The following is a 12,070-nucleotide window of genomic DNA, read 5'->3' as shown; positions in this document are numbered from 1 at the left end:
ATAACCATACAGTTGCTTCAATTCCAAAAAGTATTATTAACCTCTTTCCACCAATGGAAAGTCTGTTAGTCTTTAAGGTGCCACCAGACTCCTTGTTGTTTTTGTAGATACAGACTAACACGGCTACCTCCTGATACTGGTGAATGGAAAGCCACCTGATCAGGAAGTCTTTTGCTCACAAATGTTTCCTAACTTGGTCTGTATAATAATTTCTGGTTGGATGGTGCTGTAGGCTCACAGAGGGTACTCATTGCATTTAGACCTGTATAAGACAAGGATGGAGAGAGATTAGCCATCCTTTCCAGTTCAGTCTGAAATGCAAGAAATGCCACCATGGCCCACAAATCAGGAGCTTGTGCCAGGACGAGATCAAGGTGACCACAAAACTCAGCACCTAAAGAACAAAATCCAAAACTCACTTCAACTGTGCTTTCCTACAGTAATGCCACCATTTAAAAAAAAAAAAAAAAAAAAAAAAGTCCAGCCTCTGCTGATTGAGGGGCATATTAAGGGAGAAATAATTCTAAGTACACACTTCATAATTTTGGGAGGCTTTCACACACCAGGTGTGTTGTCATAAAAACCTAATCTTTTCCTTAACAAAGAATTAGAATCTTGTAACAGAAAAAATAACCTAAATGAAAAGCTCAGTTACAGGTTTGTTTCTGTCGTAATGACTCTAGGTATATCAGTACAAGCTTTATAATTTTCATGCTGGTCTATATGAAATGCTTCTTCATAAGTCATAACATGTAAATGTCTGTGGTGTTACACTGGATATTCATGTCCAGGGCCGGCTCCAGGCACCAGCCCACCAAGCTTGTGCGTGGGGTGGCACCTGGAGGGGGGCGGCGGCGCGGTGCTCTGGCCGCCGGGAAGAGCTGAGCTGCAGTGGGCTCGCCGCCCTCCCCCCGGCGCTCTGGCTGCCGGGGAGAGCGGAGCCGCGGCCGGGCTCTCCGCCCTCCACCCCGGCGCTCCGGCCGGTTGGGGAGAGGGCTTGGCCCCCTCCCCTGCCGCACTCCTGGAGGGGGGATGGGACGGCGGGAGGCTTTTTTGCCTTGGGTGGCAAAAAAGCCAGAGCCGGCCCTGTTCATGTCCCCAGTACATGTTAAAGTACAAGGCTGAAGACCCAGTGCCTTCAGCTTCCAGAGAAGTGCGGTTATGTTTGATGGTACCTCTAGAAAGTTAATGCATTTATATAAAAAAAATTCTTGAATATTATAAGGATCTGCTAGGTTCCAGACTCTGTAAGTAAGCTGGATATTTGCATCATTTGAAGCGCAGAGGCCAATGTGTTGAATGTTTAATTAGTCTATTTTGAACTATCTCTTTTTTAACCTTGCCATAATGTGCATAACTATTATTTAGACTTGAAGATAAATTGCTATGCCATTTAAAATATCTCCAAATTAAACTTTTAATGGCTAAGTATTACGTCATATATGTAATTTGAAAAAGAGAGAGTACTTTCCCACTGAAATTCTTTTTTTTTTTTTCTGGATTCAATAGATAATAACTATAGGGATAATTGGGACTTTTAGTAGGAATAGTTTGGTTTAATTCAATCCGTTCATAAGAAAATTTTTGTCTTGACTTGCTTCAGGTTTTGAGAAAAATACTATAATTATTCTGTCGGCTAATGAGATCTATTTTAATTTCCAGTCTTTTTCCAATCACTAGAGGGTAAGCAGATTTGTGACTTAATAGTAACAATGCTCTTTTTTTCTTGAATTCATAGTTAACTGTTAGTGAATGCTAAATTGTTCTACAAGACTTCAATTATGTGATGCAAAAGATTGCATTAGACCTGCAAATAATTATGATACATTTCACTGTAATGCAACATAATTGGATTTGTGTTCTTCGGAGTCACAAGATTAACAAAAATTCAGATGATGTTTCCTGTTTTAATATCATGGCAATTTGTATGCTTTGAATAATAACAGTAGTGAAAAATGAAAACATGTTGGGGTTTATTTTCTTTAACAGATACAGTAAAACTGTCTTTCCTTTCAAAACAAACATTTTTACTATAATGACACTTCTGAATCTCATAATGTGAAGTAACTCTATATATTTTTATTACATGATATGTTCCCTGTGTGTAACTTTAAGAGTTTGTATGTGTTAAGAGGCTCTCCCTGCAGAACCAGGAAGCTGCTGAGTGACTTTTCACTGACTGTTAATTGTTTCGTTTGAGGGTCAAGTTCTTCTCCCCTTTTTCAAAAAATCAATGAAGAAGGATCAGTTTCAAAGCTAATATAGACTGATATTTTCCCTGAATGTGCTCACTGTACATCCAGAAATGCTGAATTAACACAATCAATGCCTGTTCTTTGCTAGCCTAGAAAAGTCAGCTATGTTAGCATCAGTGTTTTGAACTTGGACAGCTGATCCTCTGAATGTATTCAGAAGTTGTAGATGGCATCTCCAACCCTGGAAATGCATTTCCAAATGGATTCAAAATGTCCTTGAATAATGGGATACAAAGTGAGTGAGAAGAATAGTTCAAATTGCTGAATGATTGTTGAGTGGCATTTAAATGAGCAGAGGGAATACCTGATGAAGTTGAAATGAATGTAAATGGTTCTGTGCTATGGAATACTGACAAAATGGTTACTTTGGACACAGTGTGAATGCAGTAGTTGTGTTGGGTTTTCTGCTTCTGGAGAAGTTCTGTTCAAATTCCTCTTGAACTGCTCAGGGCTGGAAAAAGATCTGTGCCAGAAAACGAACTCATTGCCAACAAGCAGTGTCAGCAATTGATTCTGTGCAGTTTTAGCTGCATAAGGTTGAAACGCAATCATAGACTACTGTGATGGAATTGGAGCTGTTCTGTGAATACTGTGCATTGGCCTGGTTATTGAGATGATTGCTGTATAACTATATTGGGTTCCATCAACAGGGCTTCAGATGCCGCTGAGGAGTCTAAAGATGTTAGGCCTGCCTAGGTTACCTAAAGACAGAGATGCATCCTTTTATCTCATGCTTTATTTTTCCTGCTTCTGTTTCTCAGGGCTTATTATTTCAAGTTGCAGGGTTTATTTTTAACACTTTCTGAGTTTTTCTTTTTTATGTGGCTGTCCAAAAATCAGGTTTTCCAGGGGCTTTCTTTGCATATACTGTAATGAGTAATCTCTTTGTAATGTTCCCAAGTGCTCTTTAAGGTAGTGTAGTTTGAAACAGCACGGTGTTAAAAAGCACTAGAGAACCTTTAGTGTGCACCAGCAGGATCTTAAACTGACCCATAAATGCACAACTGCTTTGTGTAGACAAACCCTTGGATTCAAGTAACCATTGCTGGTGTCTTCATTCTGGTGCTTCATTGGATAAACATCTGTCTTTCCTTTGTATCAATGGTGTTTGTTGGTTAAAACTGAAAATTAGAAGCTCTAAGAATAAGCAATTCCTTTTGTTGTATTGCTGTTGTCATTTATTGCAACTTCCCCACTGTCACGAGAGCCAGGGTTCCAGCCCTGGTCTGAAAACCTACACCATAATTTTGCAGTCCCAGAGCCTGAGCTGGAGTCAGCTGACATGGGCCAGCCATGGGTGTTTAATTGCAGTGTAGGCATACTTGCAGGATAATGTAGCCCAGGGCCCGGTCTACGAGTGGGAGAACTGCATGATTCCACCATGGGATAGGTAAAGGCACAAGACGTAATACCTGCAGGGGTACACTCAGCGGGTCAGAAGTGGAGCTAGCCCTGTAACCATCATCATAACCAGGCCAACATATAGTATTAATAAATTATAACAGAACAGCTCCATTTCCATCACAACTACAACAGGCCATGTTTAGCACAATTTCAGAAAAACATGCCTCATGGGAGGAAGTCCTAAACATACCTCTCTGACATTGGCACGGATGAACACCACTTATCCTGGCCTATGCACGCAGTTAAAGTATACGTAGCTGACACCTTTTGCCAGACAAGTAGTTTTTAATATTGTAAACCAGTCCTTTGATGTCCCTCAACATGCTGCTGCATCCATGCATTTCTGGCCTTTGGTATGAGAAGGGATAAATTGGGATTGGGCATAGCATAATCAGAAATCTAGAAGGTAAAGCTATTGGAATAGAGTTAGCTTGTTGCTATAGTCCATGCTCTTGTCTTTGCAGTTGTCATGCCATTGTATAATCAATATGCATTATTGTCACTTTTTTTTTTAAATCAGAAGGTTAATATGGGCAGGCAAAAATTACATTGAAAATCTTTTTGAAAGGTACAGCATTGATAGCATTGGAGATTTAACTCTTCTTTCTGTGTAGATAGAGCTTGGGCACTAGCAGTGCATGCTTCATTAATGTTCTTCCATCCTCTTCTGGAGGATCATATCTGGGCAAGAGCAGATACTTAAGTCTCTATGTCCAATCAGTCCTTGACCTCTCTTCTGATTCTACAAACAAGCCTGCCTGTCAGCCACTTCCAATTCAAATGCAGTTTCAGTGATATGAGCATTTAATGTTCATTGGGAACTAGAAAGAGACAACATAAATCATTTCATATGGATTATAATTTTGTCTGTGCTTGTGTTGTAAAAATCTGAGGCTGATTTTGTATTTGAACACCCTTTTTACAGTAATCTTAAATTTCATTATACTACAGAAAATGACTTTATATATACATTGACCCCTTAGAACATAAGAACAGCTGTACTGGGTCAGTTCAAAGATCCATCTAGCCCAGTATCCTGTCTACCAACAGTGGCCAATGCCAGGTGCCCCAGAGGGAGTGGACCAACAGGCAATGATCAAGTGACCTCTCTCCTGCCATCCATCTCCATCTTCTGACAAACAGAGGCTAGGGACACCATTCCTTACCCCTCCTGGCTAATAGCCATTAATGGACTTAACATCCATGAATTTATCCAGTTCTCTTTTAAACGTTGTTATAGTCCTAGCCTTCACAACCTCCTCAGGTAAGGAGTTCCACAAGTTGACTATGCGCTGCATGAAGAAGAACTTCCTTGTATTTGTTTTAAACCTGCTGCCTATTAATTTCATTTGGTGACCTCTAGTTCTTGTATTATGGGAATAAGTAAATAACTTTTCCTTATCCACTGTCTCCACATCACTTATGATTTTATATAACCCTTCTTGCCCACTAGGTCTTACAAGGATGTTCAAGCAATCAGGTAGGTTCAAAGCATCTTCATACTAATTCAAGGGTGTATTTTATTATTTGCTCTCTGCCAGTGTTCAGATGCAGCATGCTTTAATGATTTGGAGTTGCATTCTGTGCTCATTTACGCACTATGCCATCCCACTACATATGTTAGGAATTATGATTCTGTGGTATGCAAGGCAGCGTGTAACTTTGTCTGTAGATTTATATGGACAAAAGATCATAGAAAGAATAAAGTGAATAGTAGTGTCTAATTTCCTGTGTAACGTGCTTTTTGAGTGTTGTTTGATTTAAATTGGATACCTGTGATACCAGATGTTGTATCCTGTTGAAGTTTATCTAAGGGCATGTCTAGATGGTGCCTTAGTCCACACAAGCTCAGGTGTAAATTCTAATGTGCACTAGTATGTTGCACACTAACTGGCCCATGTGCACCCTGCTGGTGCACAGTAAAATGTCCTTAGTGTCGATTAAAGTAGTGCTGTTTGAAATGGGACTACATTAGCATGCAGTAGGGAACTTTTAATGTTTTCCAGCAGAGTCCACAAAGGCTAGTTACTGTACAACAACTGGTGTGCAATAGAATTTACATCTCAGCTGGTGTGGATTAAGGCACCATGTAGGCCAGGGGTGGCCAACATGAGCCTGAGAAGGAGCCAGAATTTACCAATGTACATTGCCAAAGAGCCACAGTAATACGTAAGCAGCCCCCACATCAGCTCCCCTCCCAGCATCTCCTGCCCACCGGCAGCCCCGCCGATCAGCACCTCCTCCTCCCTCCCCGCACCTCCCGATCAGCTGTTTCATGGTGTGCAGGAGGCTCGGGTTGGGGGGAGGAAAGAGGAGAGTGGGGGCAGGGCCTGCGGCAGAGCCAGGGGTTGAGCAGTGAGCGCCCCCTGGCACACTGGAAAGTTGGCGCCTGTAGCTCCAGCCCTGGTGTCCTATACAAGGAGCTGCATATTAACTTCTGAAGAGCCGCATGTGGCTCCGGAGCCACAGGTTGGCCACCCCAATGTAGGCAATCCTTAAAATGTTCACAGCAGAATGTGGCACAAAGTACCATGAATTTCTCTTTTTAAAAGCATGCTCTTTCTTATGTCTAATATTATGCTTAGAGTGAATATGCCACTGCCTACTTGAGATTAATATTGAGTTTGTAATACTAGAATAAGGGGTTGCAAACAGTAGTGCCAATTCAGATATTTGGGCAGAGGGGTGAGGGAAGTTGCAATCCCTGCCCCTCCCGGCAGGTACCCTGTTCCAGTCCCTGCTTCTCCCTACCTCAGGGAAGTCAGGTCTTGCTTAGCTCCACTGAGTCTACCCTCTCTCTTACGCACACAGTGCATGAGCCAGTGCTGCTAGGAATTGAGTTCTCAGCAACTCTCATGTGCTCTGACTTCCCATGTGCCAAGTTGCAACATCATTTGGCCTGGCTGCCCTTCTCTCTGTATGGAGGGACAGTCAAGCCAAATATAAGTGGCATTCTGACCATGCAGCCAGAGTGATGCTCCAGATGACTTTGGCAGCATCCGGATTGATTTAGTACAGGACCTCTGCTTAAAAGTGGCCAGGCCATGACCTGTGGAACTTTGAGTAAGTGCAAAAAAAATTTGGTGGGGTGGGGGGGGGAAATGGACATTCCTCCCTCCAGCCCACTGTAATCAGCCCTGTTGGTTGCCAGTGAAATTGAAAAGCAAAAAAGAAGAAACTGCTTTTTATACCACATACTTAACCTGTGGAAGTCAAGGTCACAATATATAATTGAGGATAAGAGCTTAGAGTGCTTCAAAAAGGATTAGATGGATAATGAAAATACCTAAAACCACATAAGATGAACATTTATTAGGGATATAAACCCTTATAGTTTTAGGGCACAAGCCCAACAACTGTAATTAAAACTTATCTTACAGGCAAGTTATTCCACAATTGTCTATTATGTCACTTCTTGCACTTTGGCTAGTACAAGGTGTCAGGGATTCTGGGTTATATATTGTTAGTTTAGATCACTGGTTCGCAATCTGTGGTCTGTGAACAATTAACAATCCATGCAGCACTTGCTGGTGGACTGAAAAGAGCTGGTTTCTCACTTGTGCTTGCTCTCCTTCCAGCTGCTAAAATATTTTAAAAGTAGTACATTAAAGGCTTTCCTAATTGCTTCACCGAGTGGTGCTTTAGGTGCCAATGGGACAGCAGGTGGGTCATGTTATAAACAGGAAGAGAGACAATCTCATGGTATAAGTAGATTCATCTTTCTGTTAAGATATTGTTCTCATTAGAAGCACATCTGAGAACCCCGGGCCAGGTAGGCCATTGGTCTGATTTTCATGTGTCACTTTCTGTGTTCTCCAAAAAGAGAAGACTTGGAATCATTTAATTCCTGATATTAAATAAATTAGCATCTATGCCCAGCTACATGTCTTTTGACATTGTTTTCATCACTCCAAAGATGATGTCCAAAACACTAGTCAAAGCTGTGGGTTAATATAATCTCCTACCACAAGATGGAGACCGGAAATAAAGCAAAACTTTGTGACATCACTACTTAGTGAGTGGAATTCCTAGCTTGAGAACTGTTGCCTCATTTCTGTCTTCCAGCAGATGGAGATCATGTGACTCGATGAACTAAAGAGAGAGTTGTGTTTTAGGGCCCAGTCTTACAGACCTTACTCAGGCAAAATTTCCATTGAATTCAATGAGAATTTCATTTGAGGAGATCATCAGGACTGTCCCATTTCATTCTTTAACAAATACTTTTCTAAAATTGCCTGGTTATTGTGTACTAGAGTTTTATGTAACCTATTGAGTGCTGTAGCAGAACCAGTAGGCAATGACTGAGATGTAATCATGCACGTAACAGAAGTATATAGGGACAAAATTAGAAAGGCCAAAGCACAAAATGAGATCAAACTAGCTAGAGACATAAAGGGTAACAAGAAAACATTCTACAGATACATTAGAAGCAAGAGGAAGACCAAGGACAGGGTAGGCCCCTTACTCAATGAGGGGGGGAAACACACAATAGAAAATGTGGAAATGGCAGAGGTGCTTAATGACTTCTTTGTTTCGGTTTTTACCAAGAAGATTGGTGGTGATTGGACGTCTAACATAGTGAATACCAGTGAAAATGAGGTAGGATCAGAAGAGGCTAAAATAGGGAAAGAACAAGTTAAAATTACTTAGACAAGTTATATGTCTTCACGTCACCAGGACCTGATGAAATGCATCCTAGAATACTCAAGGGACTGACTGAGGAGATATCTGAGCCATTAGCAATTATCTTTGAAAAATCATGGAAGATGGGAGAGATTCCAGAAGACTGGAAAAGGGCAAATATAGTGCCAATCTATAAAAAGGGAAATAAGGACAACCCGGGGAATTGCAGACCAGCCAACTTAACTTCTGTACCCGGAAAGATAATGGAGCAAATAAAAAAGCAATCGGTTTGCAAACATCTAGAAGATAATAAGGTGATAAGTAACAATCAGCATGGATTTGTCAAGAACAAATCATGTCAAACCAACCTGATAGCTTTCTTTGACAGGAAAACAAGCCTTGTGGATGGGGGGAAGCAGTAAACGTGGTATATTTTGACTTTTCTAAAGCTTTTGATACTGTCTTGCATGACCTTCCCATAAACAAACTAGGGAAATACAACCTAGATGGAACTACTATAAGGTGGGTGCAAAACTGGTTAGAAAACCATTCCCAGAGAATATTATCAGTGGTTCACAGTCAAGCTGGAAGGGCATAATGAGTGGGGTCTCACAGGGATCAGTTCTGGGTCCAGTTCTGTTCAATATCTTCATCAGTGATTTAGATAATGGCATAGAGAGTACACTTACAATTTTTTGTGGACGATACCAAGCTGAGAGGGGTTGCAAATGCTTTGGAAGATAGGATTAAAATTTAAAATGATCTGGACAAACTGGAGAAATGGGCTGAAGAAAATAGGATGAAATTCAGTAAGGACAAATGCAAAGTACTCCATTTAGGAAGAAACCTGTTGTGTCATAGTGGACCACAAGCTGAATATGAGTCAACAGTGTAACGCTGTTGCAAAAAAAAAATATAATTCTGGGATATATTAGCAGGAGTGTTGTAAACAAGACATGAGAAGTAATTCTTCCACTCTACTCTGCACTGATTAGGTCTCAACTGGAGTATTGTGTCCAGTTCTGGGTGCCACATTTCAGGAAAGATGTGGACAAATTGGAGAGAGTCCAGAGAAGAGCGACAAAAATGATTAAAGGTCTAGAAAACATGACCTATGAGAGAAGATTGAAAAAAATTGGGTTTGTTTAGTCTGGAAAAGAGAAGACTGAGGGGGGACATGATAACAACAGTTTTCAAGTACGTAAAAGGTTGTTACAAGGAGGAGGGAGACATTTTTTTTTCATAACCTCTGAGGATAGGACAAGAAGCAAATGAGCTTAAATTGCAGCAAGGAAGGGTTAGGTTGGACATTAGGAAAAACTTCCTAACCTTCAGGGTGGTTAAGCACTGGAATAAATTGCCTAGGGAGGTTGTGGAATCTCCATCATTGGAGATTTTTAAGAGCAGGTTAGACAAACACCTGTCAGGGATGGTCTAGATAATACTTAGCCTTGCCATGAGTGCAGGGGACTGGACTAGATGATCTCTCAAGGTCCCTTCCAGTCCTATGATTCTCTGTGCTGGCAGGGTCCAGCTCCACACATGGACATTTTTATAGTCCTATTTTATAGATACTAGCTACAATGAACAGTAGGTGAAATAGTTTAAAAGCTTTTAGACAGACTAACTTTTGAGCTAAATATTAGTAGGCATCATATAACATTAGCGTTTAGTCACAAACAAGGGCTTTTGCTTTAATATTGTTTACCACAATTTATACTACCTTCATGAGATACACCCTTAAATTAGATGGGTGTGGTGGGAGGTGGTGTTGGACCTTACACACAAGCTGCCTTGACAGTTTTCTACTGTATAGAAGTTCTTCTAGGATCCTAGATACATATTCTTTTAAACTGTAAATTCCAGCAGCACTAAATAATAATAAAACCAAAATGTACATATTGGGTAACATGTACATTAAGGAGCCTAAGTCATGTTTGAAAATTGGTCTTAGGCTCCTAAGTCAGTTTTAGGTGCTTTTGAAAATCTTACTAACTGTAAGCAAATTGGTAAACTCATTTTATCTCCTATCACTATATATGTGTAGTAGGTTATAAACCATGGAAGTTTGTTCTCAATCTTTCCCATAGGGGGAAAATAAGCAAAAAATCAAGTAGGTAAGAGTGACATGAAAACAAAAGCAGCATTGAAGGGGTGGATTGGAATTTACTATTGGTCTTCTAAGTCCCTTTTTTATAGTGTTCTGTAATAAAATACCTGTTTTCAGCTTAACTCCTAATAGAGTAAGAGACCCTATCCTCACTACTGCTCTCTGAATGTTAATCTTCTTTGTGCTTTGGCTGAGAATTGGTTTAGCTTATTCTCTGCTTCCTGTCTGGCCTTTTCTGGCCCTGTTTTTTGCATGCAGGTCGACAGCTTTCCTGGTCATCTTTATCCATCTGTGCTGCAAGCTGTCCCCCATCACCAGGTACAAGGCATAGTGTCTACACACATCATCATATATGTCTTGAGGGACTGTTTAGTGATCTGACAGTACATGTTTTGTGTGTAATTAAGCTGGCTCGGGTTTGCAGCCCATTACCATTCATGTGCCCCTGTTTCCCCTGTTGGTTTCTCCAAATGTCTACCTTCACTCAAGTTCTTTGGTGTCCAGGTTTTGGCTATACTTGGTACAGATGGTCTTTTACAAAACTTAAGCAGCCATTGCAAAATGACAGTTTAATAATCTACTTGATTAGAAACTACCTTTCAGTTTACCTCTGGTTTTTGGTGAATCTGACTTTTTCTTGGGAGCTGGCACAGCAAGTAGAAAAAAGTAGCAGCTAGCGAGCAGGACTGGATATATATTGGCCATTGTGAATATTTTGGCTGGAGCTGGATTCATATATTAACTGAATCTAAACAGAATATTTAATACCAAAGAATATATAATACTACCTAAACCTAATAAGCAAATATTTTCTTTCTCCTTTTCCCTTCCTTTCCTTCTTCCCTCATTTATCTTTGTTGTGTGTAAATAGAAGTTCTCTTCTTTATCATCAGCCTCTTATTCCTCCCTGATTTGTTCAGTGGTGCCCCAATCCAGTTTGGGAGACATCAGATTGTCTTCAGTATAGCAAACTGTGTGATGTCATAGACACTGGATTGGGGCATCACAAGGGAAGGTCTCTTCCCAAATACAGGGGAGGATTGTGAAATTTTCTTCCCTGTTGTCTCTGAAAGGGAATGGTGCAGTTACCAAGGGGCATAGAACCATATGGAAAAATTTACCAAAGGTCATGGTGGATTCTACATCACTGACAATTTTTAAATCAAGATTGGATGTTTTTCTAAAATATATGTTCTAGGAATAATTTTTGGGACTTGTATGAGCTGTGCTATACAGGAGGATAGACTAGATGATCAAAGTGGCCTCTCCTGGACTTAGAATCTATGAAAAAAGGGCTCCTCTGTTCACCTTTTCCTGAGAGAGGTTTTTTTTTGTAGCAGGGATGATATATTTAAGAATGACTCTGGCTGTTGAGTAGAGATGTTGTCTCTGCTGTATTCTTACTTTTTATTGTGTTAATTGTAAATTTGGGATATGTCTTTTTTTCCAGCCTAGAAATTTGGAAGTTAATGTTTAAAGTATGATTAATAGATTAATTTATGTTAATTGGTGTAAATACACCTGGATTCTTAAGCAATGGGTGACTGACTTTGATATATATAAAAAGCATGAGACCCGAGAGAGGCTTGTCCAACATATATAATACACAAACTCATTGTTTAGTGATCAGCAGTGATGGAAAAAGATGTACAGAAAAAAAGCTTAGATTTCTTTCTTT

At 40.3% G+C, this 12,070-nt stretch overlaps 1 protein-coding gene across 1 annotated transcript in view; it reads left to right on the top strand.

The window, feature by feature from the left end:
* The window catches only part of LOC117871880 (potassium voltage-gated channel subfamily KQT member 1-like), a 466,257-nt gene that overhangs the window by 130,200 nt on the left and 323,987 nt on the right, over positions 1-12,070 (top strand). The window contains exon 11 of the mRNA XM_034759710.1: positions 6,824-6,839. Within this exon, the coding sequence (XP_034615601.1) occupies positions 6,824-6,839 (16 nt within the window). The remainder of the gene's footprint in view (positions 1-6,823; positions 6,840-12,070) is intronic.

This window comes from Trachemys scripta, chromosome 1 (genome assembly GCF_013100865.1).
Source record: "Trachemys scripta elegans isolate TJP31775 chromosome 1, CAS_Tse_1.0, whole genome shotgun sequence".
Classification (NCBI taxonomy): domain Eukaryota; kingdom Metazoa; phylum Chordata; order Testudines; family Emydidae; genus Trachemys; species Trachemys scripta.
The sequence above is the reverse complement of the archived record's forward strand: the minus strand, read 5'-3'. Positions and strand labels throughout refer to the sequence as shown.